This window comes from Podarcis raffonei, chromosome 7 (assembly GCF_027172205.1).
Source record: "Podarcis raffonei isolate rPodRaf1 chromosome 7, rPodRaf1.pri, whole genome shotgun sequence".
Classification (NCBI taxonomy): domain Eukaryota; kingdom Metazoa; phylum Chordata; class Lepidosauria; order Squamata; family Lacertidae; genus Podarcis; species Podarcis raffonei.
In genome coordinates, this window is record NC_070608.1 from 24817604 (window position 1) to 24837129 (window position 19526).

The 19526-nt window shown below is 44.7% G+C and overlaps 1 protein-coding gene across 2 annotated transcripts in view; it reads right to left on the minus strand.

Moving 5' to 3' along the window:
• The window catches only part of SDC2 (syndecan 2), a 67430-nt gene extending 51099 nt beyond the window's left edge, over window positions 1-16331 (minus strand). The window contains exon 1 of one of the 2 annotated variants that reach the window (XM_053395589.1): window positions 15633-16331. In XM_053395589.1, the coding sequence (XP_053251564.1) occupies window positions 15633-15692 (60 nt within the window). In that variant the 5' untranslated portion in view covers window positions 15693-16331. The remainder of the gene's footprint in view (window positions 1-15632) is intronic. The other variant, XM_053395588.1, reaches the window with a different exon arrangement.
• Between the last annotated feature and the right edge of the window lie 3195 nt (window positions 16332-19526).

The window sequence follows — 19526 nt, forward strand, 5'->3', positions numbered from 1 at the left end:
ACAGTCCCTGGCCTGGATGTAAGGAAGAAGGTAGATGGGTGGGGACTGGCTGGAGGCAGAATGGGGTTGGTGGTGAAGCAGTACCCCATTTACCTCTATGAACCAGGCACCACTGCCCCTAGATCCAACCACCACATGGGACTCATTCCCTCTCTCTTCTTCTGCCTACTTAGACCAGCACATCTGGTTGGATTGCAGAAGTTGGCCATCTGTCATGGATGCTTTAGCTGAGATTCCTGCATTGCAGGCGGCGGTTCCCTTACAACTCTATGATTCTATGATCTGAATGAGGGACATCCACTTTACTAATACAGGGGAGAGGAATTTAGAATCTAGTCACTGTCTTGCAGGGATGTGGGGGGGGGGGTCTTTTTTTGAAAAAGAAAAAGAAAGAAAGAGTGCAACTTTAAAATAAGCACCCCTGCAATGGCACACACAAATTTACATCCTTAAAAAAAGATCAGGTTGTGAGCAAGAACCACAGTTAGGGCACAGCCTCCATTCACAAAAGCCTCTAGCAAACAAATCTCTCGTAATAAAGGCTAATTGACAACTGTGGAGCGCCAAATGAGAGACTGCCACTACTTAATTGCAGGTAAGTTCTGTTAAGCTTCATGCTATATTTAACGCTTAGCCTAGCAAGGGGCTGCCGCCTGTGAATGATGCTCTACAGCAAAGTTTTTCTGTGCGTGAGCGTTTAAGCCGGGAAGAATTTACCTCAAAACCTTCCCCGACAAATTAGAAGGGCAAGGCCGACTTGCCCACTTTCCTCAGAGAAAGTAGGTCAGGACTTCCCTGAATGGCTCCATTGGAAGGCTGTGCCCAGAATGCAGATCAAATGCCTTTCATTGGATTAGAAGCAACAGCATTAAGAGGTAAATTCATATAGTACTAATTATCACCAGAACAAGAGATTGTGCTTTGCTTCTTAAATGGCACGCAGAACCTCTCCATCCCTCAAAGTAAGAGGCTGGAAGCTTGATGTTGCTTCCACCCTATTTATTTATTTTGCAAGATTTATACACTACTTGACGGTAACGAAACATTGAAGCGATTTACAAGAAAAACAATAATATCTGTTTTTTTAAAAAGTTTTTAAAATAAAAAACCCCTACTGAAATCATTAAAAAAATTATAATTAAAATCAACTATAAACTAAAAACCAGGTTAAAACACTTGTCATCATTCTACATGTCTGGATGGGCTTGCCTAAGCAAAAATGTTGTAAGCAGACACACACACAAGAATACAGCAAACACAGCTTCCTTATGTAAACAAGCAGCGAGTTCCACAGTGTGAGTGCCACCACAATAAAATATTGATTTCTTACAAATGCAAAGCAAGGAAGCGAACACAGAAATGAGCCCTAGACTTGCACAACATGAATTGTTAGGGGAAAGCCACGAAAACGGAATAAACTGCCATGTGAACACAGCTGATGGTAAGCATTCTTTCATTTAAGTGCTAATTCTTTCTTTCTTTCTTTCAAAAAATACAAACAGAAAAATGTTTTTGTACTAATTGGGCATAACCCTTTAGGCAGTGTTTGAAATTAGCCAGGAGCATTTTGCACCCGGCTATCAGCCACTTGCCACCAAGTGAAGATGCTTGGGGGCCAGGATAGCACCTGACATCTCCACCATCTAGAGGTGCATGTCTGCGGATCTTGACTGTTTTCACACACTAATACCCCATCCTGTAGAATTCTATCAGTTATATTTTATCTGCATAATCAGAATGAAATTCAAGAACCAAAATGCTTTTTCTGTGCAGACTGAGCAGGAGCAGTGAACAACGCTATAGTTAACTGTTGTAGCTTGTCCACATTTACCGCACCCCACTGCCCTGAATAATATTCTTAATTTTATGAATGGTGCATGCCACCATTAAGAAAAAGAGGTAGGAATAGGGCCAATAGATATATGGACTGTCCCTGGATCTAGTCACTTTTCTTCAAGCTCTCGTAAGTTTTTAACCTAGCTCAAGGTTGTCCTCTGAACTAGCCAGATCTTTAACTGAGTATCAGTCAGTCAGTGTATCATTTGAAAATTAAGACTTTAGAGCCATCTTGCCCCAAAATGGCAACTAGGCATTCTGTTTTGATGACTGAAACCTTGGTTTAAGGAGCCATTTGGCCCCTGGCTTAAATATCTGAGCTTCTAACACTGCCTCCAGGCACACCTCATAAGCAAGGCCCAGAAAAATGAATGGGAGTTCTGCATTGTTTTTGCAAACTTCCACCCATTCCATGAAGGCTTGCTCAGGAAAGGTATAGAATATGCTTTTAAATGAGTCCAGCTTTGTATTCTTTAGATTAGGCGTGAGCAGTCTTTGGGCTTGTCAGGGCTTCTTTGATCTATCAACCAGAGTCAGGTGCAAACGACAACCAATTTGAATTGAACAGGGTGTCTCTGAACACATTCTGAGTCCAGGAATTTCTTTGCAGTACAGAACTGAACTGAACTCACTGTTCCTTCGCATCCAAGTTGACTGCTGGTTACCTTTCTTCATTTTAGCAGCTTGGTTTAGGTGGAAAAGCCATGTATGCTGGTTTATTAAAATGTTTTGGGCTCAGAAACCCTTGCTAACCTACTGCAAATAACCCAGAGATTTACCGGTACCAGCACATCCTGATCTAATTTTAGCCCACCCCTGCATCAGATCATTGTGGTATTTGTTCATGAATTTTCTGATTATTATTTTTCCCTCAAAGAAGATTCTGGCAAAGCAAGCACTTTAAAATTGATATTTTAATGATACAGTGGAAAAACCCCTATAACTTAAGTTTCACAATAATTGCACCAGTCATACACGGTCCATGTTCTCAAATCTATTACAATAAGCCAAATAAGAACATCCCATTTTGCATATGCCCACTATTTTCATTCCTTCCCCACTTATAAGGGATGCATTGTTCTACAATGAAAGCAAAATCATTCCATCAGTCAAGCAGAAATGCTTGAACAGGTGAAATAATCTCCATGCAACACCACCTATAGTACATAGCACAGTCTGCAATATTGAAAAAGCAGCATTATATTAGGACATCCTGACAATTGCACAGTTGGTAGGGCTACTTAACTGACCCCCTGCCACCACCGTAGCATACCCAGAGGGCAAAGCAGCAGAGAAGTTTGTGTGGTGCAAACACACCAGCAGGAACGCCAGGCTACTCTACTGTTGCTTTTGTATCATGCTGATCTCACCTCTGCAGTGATGGGAGGTCAGGTAAAGCAGTGCCCCCAACCACTTCAGCAGTCACAGAATCGTGAGCCTTTTGGAGGCCTGGATTCACATCTGTCAACAGCCATGCAATTCACTGGGTGATCATGGGCCTGTCACTGTCTGAGTGTACCCTACCCAAGCAATCATGCACCAAACCAAATTTGTCCCCCTACTTCACAAGCTTACAACACTGGCAAATACTACTCCAGCATATGGTTTTGCTGCTCCTGCTGCAGAAAAGCACCAGAGTTTCAATTGTGCTGAATTTTCTGCTCCGCAACACTATTTCCCGCCTATAAAAAGTGCACTTGTTGAGCAAAAATGCATTGTGCAAAGCAGCCCAAATCCAAAAGAGAAGGCCTTATGCTGTAATAGGTTTCAATATCCTTAAGAACTCACTTTTGCATTGTGGCCTAAACTCTCACAAAACAAACATTTGCTTGAGAATGTTGCCTTTCAATTTAGATGTATGACTTAAATAGTCCAAGTATAGTTTAGCTCTTTAAAAGGTATTGCTAACTAGAAGCAAGCGACTACAATTCATCCCTACCGTTCCAAGCCTCCCTTGGGACAAAACAAATCTGAATACAGTAGCACCCCGGCTTATGTTACCCTCGGGTAACGTAAACTTCGGGTTGCAAAAACGGCAAACCTGGAAGTGTTTCACCACGCGCACATGCGCAGAAGCACTCTACCGCACTGCGCGCATGCACAGAAGCAGTCCCTCCGGTCCCGAAACTTCAGGAGCCAACCAGAACTCTGGAATGGATCCCGTCACCAACTGGAGGTACCACTGTATAACTCACTGCCATGGATTAGATACAGACATTTGGGCCTACTGACCCAATCAAAGTCTCTAAAGAAACCAACACACAAAACCAGCGGACAACAACAAAAACATAACCAAGTTTTCAAAAGCCAGATGAAATTCGTGCTTCACCTACACTTTCCTCAATTTGAAGATTGTCAAGTTGTCCTGGACAAGGGCTCAGTAGACAAGGACACTTTTTCTAGACCTGGACTACCACTGAGGGAAGGATTTGTGTTGTGGAATATTTTGTGACAAGGAACAAGATGTTTGCACTGTAATCCAGGTAAGAACGTAACAGAAGGGTAGAGAGGACCTGTAACCAAATATTGTTAAGACTACAGCTTCCATCATCCATGACCACTGGTCATGTTGACTGGGGCTGATGGAGGCTGCTAAATTGGCTACCCCTAAACTGTACCCCCTTTCACAGAAGAGTGAGATGTGCCTTAAGGAATGTTAATGAGCCTTAAGGAATGTTGGACCAGGTTGGCCAAGTTTCCAGAATTGGGAAATATAATAATATTTTGTGATTCCGTGACACTTATGCCATAATGGGCAAAACTCCTGAATGAATCCCATCTAGGGAGCAATGAGAGTTCCACCACCAAGGTGCCACAACAGAGAAGGGTCCTCTACTTTTGGGCTTGGGCACCAAAAGGAAACATGCGCAGGACCAGATTGTCAATCAGTTCAAATCCCCATCCCTCAGCTTCACTGGATTGTGGATTCACAGGCTGCCTGAAATGAAAGCCAGAGTGTAAACATAAAGCTAATGCCAAGCTCAGCAAACGTAATATGCTCGGCCAAATAAGGGCTCCACAGACATTCAGTCTCCAGCATGTTTCGCGCGATTCCTTTCTCTAAAAGCGGCACATTACAGTTGAAATGCCAAGCCTCACAGCTAAGAAATAATCAAAGAGTCTACGCCGGAGAAATTATAAACAAAGCCATCAAAGACTGGAAGCTGTGTACAGTATTTGAGTGCAGGGGGATGCATATGAAATTTTCATTGAGCTAATAAAAGCAGCAGCAATGTTACTTCAAACTTTCTGCCTCGGGGTGGTGATTCTATTCTCTCCTCACGAATTCACAACGCAGAAGTGTTTAAAGAGCACGCAGGATAAAAATGCTGTCACAGACATTAAGATGTTTCCGTCACAGCCATCGTTCTGTCATCAGGACTCAGTAACAAAATGTTTCCAAATCCTAATCCAGGATACACAGCAAGAGTCCTGTAGCCCATGAACGTGCTTCTCTCCAAAATGGTGAACACCCAGTGCTACATTTTGCTTTCAAAACAGCTCCGTTCCACTTTTACGTCCAAATAAGAAACCTAATAAGCATGCTCTGGGAACCATGGAGTAGGAGTTGCCAACATGGTACCCGCAGGCCTTCCCTGGCACCGTCAGGGTCCCCACCCCAGCTGAAAATAGGATGGAAGTAAGTGTTCTGCTGTAGCCAAAGAAATAAGTTGTGATGTGTGCGCACTGGGGTGGGGGAGAAATTAAGATTCAGTTTGCATTTAGAGGCAAATCTAACCAATTCACACTTTCGGAAACAATACGCAATCTGAAGAGCTGCCATGTTTCAAAATCCTCACTTCTCTGGGTTTTGTAATGCAGTGTTCCAGCCAAATAATGTGTACATAAATGCACATTGGGGGGTAAAGTGTGTGTGTAAATGCATATAGATAAAAATATTATTATTATTATCAACAACAACAACAACAAGCATGTGGATAAAGTTGATCCGTTAAGTGTTGTGTTCTTGGACATTTGACAAAGTCCCTCACCAAAGGTTTCTAGGCAAACTTAGAAGTTGTGTGGCCTGCCCTATGTAAGTGCTTAGAGAACAGGAAGCAGAGAGTAGGAATAAATGGATAACTCTCACAATTTAGGGGAAGAATGTAAACAGTGGGATATCCCCAAAAGGACTGATCTGTCTAATCTGGTTTCTCTTAGTTCCTCATTTTTCTAACCTTAAATTCAGTTCAGCACTTTTCTGTGTCACAATTGCTTTTTTAAGAAAACAATTCTTGTTAAACTGTGTGCATTTCTCCTAGCATACAAATTTTTGCATGCAATTTCACCTGATACAAAGCATTTTGTATATTATTTTCACCAATACTTTATGTACACGTTTCCCTAATATGCATTTCAATTTGTGTACTGTTGTGGGAAATGTGAATTTGGGCAAAACAAACTGAATTTCTCCCCGCTGCTATCTCTAAAAGATATGTAAATTATCCAAAGTTAAGGATCAGCAATAAGGTAACTTATTAACGTTAGTATAGGAAAGCAATTTATTCAGGGTAATAAAAATGCAAGGGTTTGCAAAGAGCTCCAGAAGAATTGACACTAATTGGCAAATGCTGTTCAATGTAAATGTAAAATACGGTACATTGGGACTGAAATACCTAACTATGCATATACATGGATGGTGTCTGAGCTGATAGTGATTGACCAGAAGGAAATCTTAATTTCACTGTGTAGAGCCCAATGAAAAAGTCAACACAGTGTTCAACAGCAGAGTAGAGTGGCTCTTGCTTTTATGTTTGTATAAACTCTACCTACATCTGATCAGAAGAGCACATACCTGGAGATGACCAAAACCTATTTACAGTATTTTCTAAAATTTATATACTGCTTGATTGTAGAAAAAACCTCTAAGCGTTTTACAAAAAATATGTGTATGAGAAACGTACTGTGTAAAGTTTGCCTCAAGAAGCAAAGGTTCCAATAGCAGCAGGGACATCATGGCCCTAAATGTCAGATCCATTCAGAAATTATGCCTTTGAATCTTATTAACACAGAGAGTGAGACACACAATCTTTTCATGATGAATACCGAAATTAAAAAAGAGTCATTACAGGTAAAGATAGAATATTGTTATTGATTCCGATTCTGTAGAACTTAGGAAGGTGGAGAGCAGGATCCACCAGTTGGAAGGGATGGCTAATAGCTTCTTCGTTCGTCCCACCCCTCTGGCCCACACACTCAACACCGTGAAGTCCTAGCACTGCAAACTACAGTGGTACCTTGGTTTGCGAACTTAATCCGTTCCAGAAGTCCGTTCTTAAACCAAGGCGTGCTTTCCCATAGCAACTCAAGTTACAAATGGAACACACTCAACAGGAAGCGAAGCATGTTCTTATTCCAATGCAAAGTTCACAAACCAAAACACCTACTTCCCAGTTTGCAGAGTTCTTAATCCAAGTTGTTCATAAACTAAGCCAGGCTTCCTCAACCTCGCCCCTCCAGATGTTTTCAGACTAAAATTCCCATCATGCCTGACCACTGGTCCTGCTAGCTAGGGATCATGGGAGTTGTAGGCCAAAAACATTTGGAGGGCAGAGGTTGAGGAAGCCTGAACTAAGCTGTTCTTAAACCAAGGTACCACTGTACTCTGATATCATTGCCTCCAATTTGGATGCCTTACCTCCAGTGCTGAGATTAAGAACTGAGAAAGGAAGGACTCAGCTACATACAGATAATGATCACTGGGAACCGTGTACTTTAACCTGCTGTGGGCAGGGTGGGAAAGGAAGGTTTTTGAGCTGATAGAAAGAGCACCCTCCCCTCTCCAATATGGCCACCCATGTGGCTTTTTCTTTTTCTTTTTAAAAAAAAGCTCTCCAGAGAATCACATGACTGAGTATCATGCTTCGCCGGAAGAGGTAGCCAAGCCCACACACAGACTGCAACATACCCAGGATGAAGAACATGCTTCCTGTCCTTTTCAGCAACCCAAGTGCCAGGACCAATTGTGTTTTTTAAAGGTGTCAGTGACAACTAGGCACCTACATGTTTGTGAGATGGTGTGAGGAGAAAGCATACCGATGAGAATCTGTGAACACAAGTCAGTTAGATCATTAAACACTGCTGTTTATTTTGCAAAGTAGTATTCTATATTTTGAGTATCTGCCATAGGGATCCATGGTGAAGGTTCATGTAAATTGGGGGCAACACAACTCCAGGGTTCAAATGCTGCCCTTCTGGGTCTCGAAATATGGCCCTTGGGACTATTTCTTGGTGACCCCCCTCACCAGCGTTGCTTCTCACCCTCCTTGAGAGTTTCTGCCTGGTTGGGATGTGTCCCTGAACTCTGATAATGACGCTTGTTTGGTTGCTCCACCCACTTTTGCCGCTGGCCCCACCCACCACTGCAATGTGGCCCCCAAAACATTATGCGGCCCTCAGAACAAGTTTCCCCATCCCTGATGTAAATGAAAAGATATTAACCATCCTGTGCAATGTTAATAAATCTTTCATTTTATAGCCACCTTCAGTATTACAGATCTTCCAAGACACCACAGAATTGTTTTGAGCAGGAAGGAAGAAAAGAATGCAGTGTTGTGTATTTGTGTTCAACAAGGAAGTCCAACACAATGTTAATAATGCCATCCAAAATTAATTCGCTTTTGGTTGGAAACAATTGGGTTAATGTGCTTACGAGTGTTTTAAGAAAACCATATTTTTATTTTTATTTATTTGATGTGCAATTTGTTCCTTACAGATTGCTTGTGCAATATTATGCATATATTGCTCATCATCTTATTTCACCCCAAGCAAACTCAGAACCAGACAAAAATAATTCACGCTGCTTGTTGGAAGCAGATCCCTTAAGGTTTAACTCTCTGCACCGTCATTCTCCCCAGGGTTGCTTCGGAGAACCTGTGTCATTTTGAGTATTGCTGTATTATGTTATTGTTCCTCAGGACTATAGAATTCAGAAAACAACCGTAACTATCATTACATCATCAAGGATTAATCTCTCTTTGCTCAAAAGGGGTGCAAAATGTGTTTCACTGTGAACAAGGAAGACTATGTTGTGCAATGTAGGTCTAGGAATAAATTACCAGCGCTACAGACACAAACTCCTGGCTTGCCTTGTGAACTAAGGACACAACTAGGCAAGGTTTTGTCTGCAGAACAGCCTGAAGTAATTCTCCCATACTAGCTACAACAGGAAACCATGTTATACCACTTTAGCAATGTGTCTTGAACCAAACCCAAATTGCTCACTCATTATTTGCTGTGGCTGAAGATGAGACGCAAACATTTAAAAAGGGGGTTCTTTATGACTTCCATGCAAGCAGTGCCTTACAGGGGACTTAAAACAACCTCTCCATCTTCAAAGAACAACACAACCCTGTTTAAAAGAAACAGTCACATCTAATAAGACGACAGAGTGCTTTTCAGCAGCTACACAAGTGCTCTTTTATTCAGTCTCCGGATCACAACAACATAATTATTCGCCATAAGGAAAACATTTGAACTGGTGACCAGGAAAAGTTAACTCATTTTCCAGGGTAATTAAATAGCCGTTTAATTATAATAATTTAATTAATAACTCATTATAGACGTGCTGCAGTGAAGTTAACCTTAAATAAAATAAGCATAGCGTGATGGTTGTTCTTTGCAAACTCTCACAGAAAGAAAGGGAGAAAGTGCAAGAAATGCTATTAGAGACTATTTACTTTGTTTATTTAAAATGTTTATATTCTTCATTATACCACATTCAAGGCAACTGATACACCACCATGGGAACCGCATAAATACTAGTCTTTCTCCGTGCTTTGCTGCTAGTGCACACGTTACATATACAATCCAAGATAATAACCACAATTTTTACTGACGACTAGATCACATCACTGTTTCTAAAGACCAACAAGGCCTCTCCTCTTAGCTAGGAAAAGGAGTCAGAGTTGGATGGGTCTATTTGCCTACCTAGTCCAAACCCCTATTGGTTAAAGGAAATCTAGAGCTAGGGCATCTCCATTTGGTTCAAGTGGGACCTGCAACAAAATGTTGCAGCCTAGAGTGCTCCTATTCAGGGTTGCAGCTAGTCGTACCATCTTCTAGGCTACTCCAGTCCATTCCTTCTTCCCATTTTCCTGTAATGGGGTAGGAGAGCTGGAAAAATCAAAATCACATTTTGCAACCAATGTGTCCCTCATCTAAAAGGTCTGGGACACAAATTTTCACAGCCCGCTAGCAGCTATGGTGGCTCACTTACCAGAAATACTGTATTCAGCGTTAACTCTGAAAGTGCATACTTGATTCTGACCAAACTAAGCCTCCTAGAGCAAAAGATACATCAGGAGGCTTAGTTTGGTCAGAATCTATGATGCAATTGTCTTCAGCCTGAATCTTGCGCATAGCTGATCTGCACTGAACCTCTATTAAAGGTAAGGTAAAGGGACCCCTGACCATTAGGTCCAGTCGTGACCGACTCGGGGGTTGCGGCGCTCATCTCGCTTTATTGGCTGAGGGAGCCAGCGTACAGCTTCCAGGTCATGTGGCCAGCATGACTAAGCCGCTTCTGGCGAACCAGAGCAGCACACAGAAATGCCGTTTACCTTCCCACCGGAGCGGTACCTATTTATCTACTTGCACTTTGACGTGCTTTCGAACTGCTAAGTTGGCAGGAGCAGGGACCGAGCAACAGGAGCTCACCCCGTCATGGGGATTCGAACTACCGACCTTCTGATTGGCAACTCCTAGGCTCTGTGGTTTAACCCACAGCGCCACCCGCATCCCTGAAGCTCTATTAGAACTAGATAAAAAGAAGGTCCTGCAGGTAAGAACATCCATGAGATCTTGCTGAATAGTAATTCCATGTTTGTTTATTGCCCTTCTTCTGGAATATTTGGGGGAAGTCTAAGCCCTTCATAATTCCAGCTGCGCTGACCATAAAGAGGAGACATAAAATAATCTCTGCTACCCAGGTGAGAGTTCTAAGAATAAGTTCTAAGAATCTTCATCCATCAGTAGAACAGCTACATCATCGCTGCACTATATATTTGTGGCTGACAAAATCACCTTATTACCTGCTGGAACTACTGTGCAACTAGAGCAAATGATCTGTGGTGGCAACGTGGAATGTTTTCAAGACATCCAAACATAGTTTAAGGGTAGGATGCCAGGAGCCACAACTGGGTCACCACAATTGATGGCTTTGTTGTTTACTGAAAACCTTATGCCATTTTCCTTGTGAAACGTGCCCCCTTCATTTAACATACCACAGTGTCTATAATTCCTCATCTCTTTTTTGGGGGGGGGGCAGCAAAAATAAAATAAAACATCTCCACTTCTACCACCTTTTTTTTCTTTCCGGGAAACTGTTGATGAGAACTTACCTCTCCAAAAAGAAACAATTAAAGGGGAGAGAGAAATATATAAAGGGATGTCACATGGAAGATGGAGCAAGCTTGTTTTCTTCTGCTCTGGAGGGTAGGACCTGAATCAATGGATTCAAGTTACAAGAAAGGACTAAACATGAGTTATAATTTTCTGGTGGTAAGAGCTGTTCAACAGTGGGACGGACTTCCACAGGAGGCTGTGGGCTCTCCTTCATTGGGGACTTTTAAGCAGAGGTTGGGTGGCCATCTGCTGGGGATTCCTTAGCTGTGTTTCCTGCATTGCTGGGGGTTGTACGAGATGTACAAGATTGCTCCCAACTCAACAATTCTATGACTTGTTGAATTGTTATCACGTTTATATCCTTCCATTGCTGCAAGGAGCTCAAGACGGCATACATGGCTCATGGGTCCATCCCCTCACACCTCCATTTATCACCCCAACAACCCTTTGAGAGGGTAGGTTAGGCTGAGAGACTGTGATGGAACCAGCAAGATTCATGGCCAGCTGAGAATTTTCACCCTCGTCTCCCTGGTCTAGTCTAACACTCTAGCCATTACATTGCATCAGATGGATTTGGAAACACACATCTGACTGGAAATGGTACTGAAACAGTATGATCTATTTACACATTTGGAAACAAGAACTAACACTGCAGCTATAGCATCGCTGAATCAACGCTGCATGTGTACAGTCAGCTCAGATGTAGTCTCTGCAGAAAATCCACATGGTGCTGTTTTCAGTCTAAAAAGCTCCAGAGAAAATCGTAAAGTGCTTGTGCTGGGTAGAAGAAGACCATGCAGAGTGGGTTGTTCACTTGCACCATCAATTCTACATCCATTTACTCTGAAGAAGCATCATTCATCTCAACGAGACTTCTATGTAAATATGCTTAATGTGTGCAGCCTTTAGTTCATCAAGAAAAGTAGAACCAGCTAGCCAAGGACTCCCCAAGATGACTGACAGGGGCAATGCAAACTCTTCCTTAACATTCACAGTTCAGTAAGTCCAAGACTAGATTTGAGCTGTGCTGCTGCGCTATCCTTCCTAATTAATGTAATGAAGGCACTTTGTGGATATATGCATGCCTATGCCTCTTTATCAATGGTGGGGTTGGACCTCCTTTCTTTATAGTCTTCACAGATTTTCAATACGATGGGGTTCAACACCATCCTTCTCTATCAGTCTTACTGCATCCAGACAAAAGCAGCACGACTACCAGCTCAGCCACTTAGAACTTAATGCAAAAAATAAAATAAAATATGAAAGTACTGCCAATTGCAGTGGCTCTTTCATGAATACCTTTTGTCAGAGAAACCCAAGATAATGACACCATTAGCAGGTGCATTAACTGGAAAATGAAGGTTTTATGAAGGTTTAGATTTTATATGAACAGTGTGGTGAAGAAATCCTAATGTTCAAACATTTAAACAATTGTTCTTATACAGTGGTACCTCGGGTTAAGTACTTAATTCGTTCCGGAGGTCCGTTCTTAACCTGAAACTGTTCTTAACCTGAAGCACCACTTTAGCTAATGGGGCCTCCTGCTGCCGCCACGCTGCCAGAACACGATTTCTGTTCTCTTCCTGAAGCAAAGTTCTTAACTGGAGGTACTATTTCTGGGTTAGCGGAGTCTGTAACCTGAAGCGTATGTAACCTGAAGCGTATGTAACCTGAGGTACCACTGTACTGCCATTGATCAAATGGGGGGGGGGAGGAGCAACTACTACCAATTAATACCATGCCCATTTTATGAAGAAAACAAACACTGAAAGACGTCGCCAATTAAGATGATCAGATCATTGCATTCAGGCCAGGAGACGGGCGCAATGCAGTAATAAACACATTTAGTCGGCTCTTAAGTGAGTTTCCTTAATGTAAATTCCACCAAATTTACTGGGCTAACCCACAAAGTAGGCATGCTGTCCAATTGCAATCCTATGCACACTCACTCCATCATGTGGTTGGTCCAGGCTGTGTCATATGTATTGGTGGAAGTATTCCTAGGGCTGCAATCCCATGCACATTTAATTTGGAGTTGACTGTAAGTCCTATTTAACTCCAGAAAACTTACATGAATATTCATTATCAGGCCAGTGGTTTTGGAAACTCCTGACAGCAAAGTCGAGCAGCTCAAAGACATCCAAAACATTTTAAAGAGGAAGGAGGGAGAAATCAGCAAACTCCACAATTAGTTCCTATATACACTTTCTAACCACAGAGAAGTGCTTATTTTATCCTCACTGCAACTTCTGAAAGGATACAGGATTGCCTGGAATGCTTCTCAATGATACTAAGCCAAGCAGAGACAGGACCCCCCCCCCCCCCATTGACAGTACCCTAGCAAGCAAGCAAGCGCGCGCGCACACACACACACACACACACACACACACACAGAGACCCTGTATGAGCAGAGAGCAAGATACTAAAGCCACATCAAAATCCTTAGGCGAGGGGGAAATCTCATATTATTATCAGATTTCAGCTTGGCTTCCCCATTATTATTCAGTAGTTTTGAAGCCTGTATTATGCATAAGGGGAATAGGAAATGCAAACAAGCTACTCCAGAGAGAAACTCTGTGCTAACTGCAAATTCCATAAATTCAAGGTATGCTGAAGTACTTCTAACCTTGAACACCAGAAAGAGAGGAGCGGGGAAGAGGATGTAATACAGCCAGAAAAGAGCACAAGATCTTTTTACATGAGGAGTTTCAGATATGCTGACGTGATGAGGGAAGAGACCACAACATATATTGTTCAAGATCTGCAGCTGAACCTCCCAGTTCTCGAGGGATACAAGCACTTTCAGCAAGAGAATCCTGTAGGGATTTGAGCTATTTTGCAAAGTGTAAAAGATTTCCCCTCACTTTTCCATGCAAGGGGGTGGAAAGAAGGGTTTTTGATTGCACAAGGGCCAGAAAGGCATTCGATTCTTAAATGTATTATCGTCAACAATTAAACTCCACTATATGTCAGAGGCAGAAGGCAGGAAGGGACACAACCAGCCTTTTCCAAGCACCCTGGGTAAGCACCATAGCTAAAGCCCAGAGGAATCCCTGACTGGTTTCTAAACTTAAAGAGAGCCTGTTAGTCAACTGCAAAACAAACCCCAAGAGGGAAAACATTTCCCCAATTCCATTCTAACGATCTATGCAACGTATCAATCCCACAGGTCCAACCAGAAAGCTTTGCTGGGGATGGATTTAACTCATAAGTCTGCATATAATTTTGTTGTTGTTGTTGTTGGGTGGGGAGAAGCTATCATATAGCGAGCTTCTGACCAAATCCACATTTCAGTTCCGATCCATCAAGCTGAACTTAAAGATTGTCTCTGGGATTCTCACCCCTGCCCCCCCCCCAAAACAATGATCACAATTTGAATCACCATCATATCATGTTCTCCTGAGTCTTCCAGGCAAAGTGAACAAACTGAAGCCACAGCATCGGAGGTCTGAATCAATTACAAACTTTTTTTCTACAGTGCTAAAAAAGCAGTCACACTCCTGTCTTATGCACCCACTTTTTAAAAAAAGGGATGCCTTTTTATGGTGCATTTATAAAGCTTTCCCATATCTGCACTTCGGTTTAAACCATTATATTCGGACAATTTTTTTGGTACTTTATTAAAAAAACAAAGGAGGCACCACCACCCAAACAGAGCATCAGAAATGCAGCACAAGGTTTTGTCAAATGCCTCTTCAGGACGAACATCCTTCAATGCAACAGCCTGGCCCCAATTCCAGGAAAATCACTGCTTGGTGACATACAATGGGCTGCCCTCTCTCCTTTCCTCCCACCCGCCAACCCCAGTCTCGCATATCACCACCGAGGAGCCGAAAGACCAAAGTGCCCCTTTTCTGCTCGAAAAGTTTTGATCTTTTGCGAATGACCTCAGCAAAACTTCTGCGCAGCAGATGTGGGAACAGCGGGGGCGTCTCATCCTTCCTCCCGATTGAGCCGTCGCCCCCACCCTTTCCCTCCCCAAATCGGGGCCGACCCCTGGGCTTCTAGAATCGAGAAGGGTGGGGGCTTTTTCCAAAATAGACACCCCCCCCCCATCTCAGATGGGGCCAGCGTGACATTCCGTGCTGTTGGCTGCCAGCACTAACTAGCGGAGCGGGGAGGGCAGGAAAAAGAATCCTCGAGCGCAGCGGGGAAAGTAAAGCGAAGTTTCTGCAGGCGCTGAAATAGCCAGCGGGGCTGCGCTGCGCTGCCTGCACGAAGCGGGAGGGGGGTTGTTTATCCGCACCAGTTGACCAAAATGCAGCAGTTAGGGGGCATCGGGGTTGGCTGCAAGGCTTGCGGGGTGGCCGGCTGCATGGAATGCGACTGAAAGCGAGGGGGGGGGAGAGAAAGGAAGCTGCCAGTATCGATTCGTCCCACGGTTGCTCCGCTTCTCCCTCCCGCCCACTCCTCAAAAACAAATCTTTTTGCAAGAAGAAGAAGGGACGTACCGTCTCTGCCGAGACGCAGGCCGCCGAGGCGAAAGCAAGCAGTATCCACACGTTCCACATTATTCCCGGGGTTGCAAGCGGTGGCTTCGAAGGACCCGTCCCCCCCTCCACAAAAAAAGGAGAGCGCGCGCTGGAGAGGAGAGATTCCCAAGCAGGTCCTGCGAGTAATCCTCCTCCTCCTCCCCCCTCCTCGCCGGCAGAAGCGACGGGCTCGCGGGCTCCCCCTCTTCCCTGGTCTCTGCTCCTGCAGACGCCGCTCCTCCTCGCTCGCTTCAGGGAGGAGTTGGCTGGCTTGTGGGGAGCAGAAGGGGAAGGGGCTGGGCTGGTGGGCTGCTCCGGACTGCCGCCGCCGCTCGCTCGCCTTCGCCTCCTCGCCGCTTCGTCGGACTCAAGCCCGTCCCTCTTTCTCTCCCTCGCGCCGGGTCCGGCCAAGAGAGGCGCGCAGGGCAACGCCACAAAGTTTGGCCGAGGCGCCGGAGTTGTCCGCGGGGAGAAGGGAGCGGAGCCTCGGCGGTCGTCGTCGCAAGCCGCGCTCTTAACTCGCCGTTTTTCCGCTCGGCTTTCCTTTCCCAGGGCTGTGCGAGCGCGACTCCTAGTTGAAGCCTGAGGGAAATTCCTGCAGGATTACGGCGCGGATTGGCAGGTCGCGCAACCAGTGGGAAGGAGGGGAGGGGAGGCGCGCGGGACGCGCGGCGGCAACCCCGGCGCTGCTTGGTCCCTCGCAAAGCCAAGCTAATCCCCCCTCAGAGCCGCCGCCCCCTGACCACGTACCGCTCTCTCCACACACGCGCGCGCACACACACTCTCCAGCTCCCCTCGTCCAACCCGCCTCGGATTCCTGTCTTCCTTTGCTGAGTAGCGTCGTGCAGACGGGAGAAACGAGCTCAGGCGCGCGCGCGCGAGAAGCCCACTCCCCAGCAATAAAATATTTGATGGGCATTGCCATTCAAAATAGTGTGCGCGCGCCACGTCATGTGATCGATTATGCTGGATGGGGCTTACCTGGTTGCCCCCCTCCCGCAAAAAAATATTTTATTCAAGTTGGCACCCCTGGAGAGAAAGAAGGAAGCAGTGCAGTGCAAATCCTCAGGTTGCCACTTACTCCTGAAATTTATGAACAGGTACCTTGGCCCTTCCTGCCAACCTAGCAGTTCGAAAGCACGTCAAAGTGCAAGTAGATAAATAGGTACCGCTCCGGTGGGAAGGTAAACGGCATTTCTGTGCGCTGCTCTGGTTCGCCAGAAGCGGCTTAGTCATGCTGGCCACATGACCCGGAAGCTGTACGCCGGCTCCCTCGGCCAGTAAAGCGAGATGAGTGCCGCATCCCCAGAGTCGGTCATGACTGGACCTAATGGTCAGGGGTCCCTTTACCTTTTACCTTGGCCCTGGGATTTTGTACAGCTTTTAAGTACTGGTCTCAGGAAACTTGCTTGGGCTACACAGGGCTGGCCTATCATGTAGCAGATTGAGGCAGCTGACTCGGGCGGCAGAATCTGAGGGGCGCACCTCGCTGCCAGAGAAATGGCGGTGGTGGCTCCCAGGCTCTGGCGAGATCTTGCAAGATAGCTGGAACCTGGAAGCCTCAGCTTACTGTAGCACCAGCCCAGCCCATTTCACCACCTGAGGCAAAGCAGTAAGGTGTCTTGCACGTTGCTACAGTATTTATCTACCAGAAATCAAGCAAACTGCATATTCATAATTATATGGCCTTACAGGGGTTGGGAACTGGGTGTATAAAAGCACATTCCATTGCATGTACAGTGGTACCTCGGGTTACAGACGCTTTAGGTTAAAGACTCCGCTAACCCAGACTAAACTGCGGGAGGCAGTGGAAGACAGAAGTGCCTGGCGTGCTCTGGTCCATGGGGTCACGAAGAGTCGGTCATGACTAAACGACTAAACAACAACCCAGAAATAGTACCTTGGGTTAAGAACTTTGCTTCAGGATGAGAACAGAAATTGAGCAGCGGCGGCATGGCGGCAGTGGGAGTCCCCATTAGCTAAAGTGGTACCTCAGGTTAAGAACAGTTTTAGGTTAAGAACGGACCTCCAGAACAAATTAAGTTCTTAACCCGAGGTACCACTGTATATCCGTTGAGTCTAATGGTTCTTATTCCCAGCTGCATTTGGCCCTTAGCCCCATTGCATGTGGCCCTCCGTGAGCGATCAGTTCAGACTTGTGTTAATGGAGTGAGAGGGAGATCCATGCTTTGCTTCAAACTCCTCCCACTTAGGGTTCTGGCTCCACCCACCACTGGCTGCAACACCTAGTTGACTTCCCCAAAGGATGAAGCTTCCTCCTACCTAAGGGTTCCAGCCTGAAGGACTGTCCAGCTAAACCTGCTCAATGATTATAATCATTTAATAAGGTCCTCCTCTGAGAGCCTCACCTTCAACAGGCGATGAGCAGGATAGGCTGTTTTGGAGTCGTGCTGTCCCCAGAAAGATGCCAAGTACCTTTTTCACGCTGTGCACTGTTCTATGGAACTTGCTCCCACAGGAGGCAGTGGTGAGCACTTGTGGTCTTGTGCTCAGGTCCTGCTTGCTGGTTTCCCATAGGCATCTGGTTGCCACTGTGAGAACCTCTCAGGTAGAAAGGTAGGTAAAGGTAAAGGACCCCTGGATGGTTAAGTCCACTCAAAGACAGCTATGGGGTGTGGCGCTCATCTCGCTTTCAGGCTGAGGGAGCCGGCGTTTGTCCACAGACAGCTTTCCGGGTCATGTGGCCAGCATGACTAAACCGTTACTGGCACAACAGGACACTGTGATGAGTGCCAGAGTGCACAGAAACGCTGTTTACCTTGCAGTGGTACCTATTTATCTGCTTGCACTGGTGTGCTTTTGAACAGCTAGGTTGGCAGGAGCAGAAACAGAGCAACAGGAGCTCACCCTTCTAATCGGCAAGTATTAGAGGATCAGTGGTTTAGACCACAGCGCTACCCACATCCCTATCTCAGGTGGAATGGTTATTTCCTCCTAGACTTCTCCTTGACATACCACTTTCCTTTCTCATGCATAGGGCTTTTTAAGGCTGTGTGTGTGCACATTCATTGAATCGTGTGATAACCCATTTGCATTCTAAAGTGGTACAATCCCAGCAGAGCACTGCTGCAGTTTTTTCTGAATTTCAACAACTCTTATTTATTCAGATCAGAAGTGTGCATTTTAAATGGGAAAGTTCGCTCCCTTTCCCCCCAATATTTCCATTTAAGATAAAGCTTACTTCAACAAATGATGGACATTAATCTCTGATGAAAAATGACTGGCAAATTATTAGAATTAAAGGATTACTTACAAAGTATTATTAAATTTTGTAGGATTTGAAAGATGTAAAGGCATTGGAATTCACAATAAGATGAATGGAGTTTTATTTTTAATACCTGAAGCCTCTTTTTCAGTGTATTTAAATCTATGAAAAAAAATCCATTATATTGCTGCACTAATGGCATTGTACACTGGTTTTTGTTACAGACAATCTTTGCTGGAAATTGGATCATTCCTACCTTTGGTGGAAGTGCAACAAAGAAAAATCAAGAAAATAATATATTTTTGTTTTCTAATGGGCCCCACAGTTAAAATTCTGAACCAAGGAAGGGATTGGGGTAGAAATAAGCATAGGAGATTGGTTTGTAGTTTGTCTACAGCAGATATGGGGAACTAGTCATTGGTTTGTGGGATCATCAAGATGTTAACCAGACTGGAGGCCCTCAAGATGTCAACCAGATTGGAGGTGGTTGAGATGCAGAGGGAAAGCAAGCGTTCTGAGCTCTCAGTCAGCAGTTCTATCACAGACAGGAGTTCCTCACTGCGAAGCCTATGCCTTGAATATGTGGTCCTTCTGGATGCTCTCCTCGCCAGAAAAAGGTGTAGTTCTTTTCTTGGAAGCTTCCATTC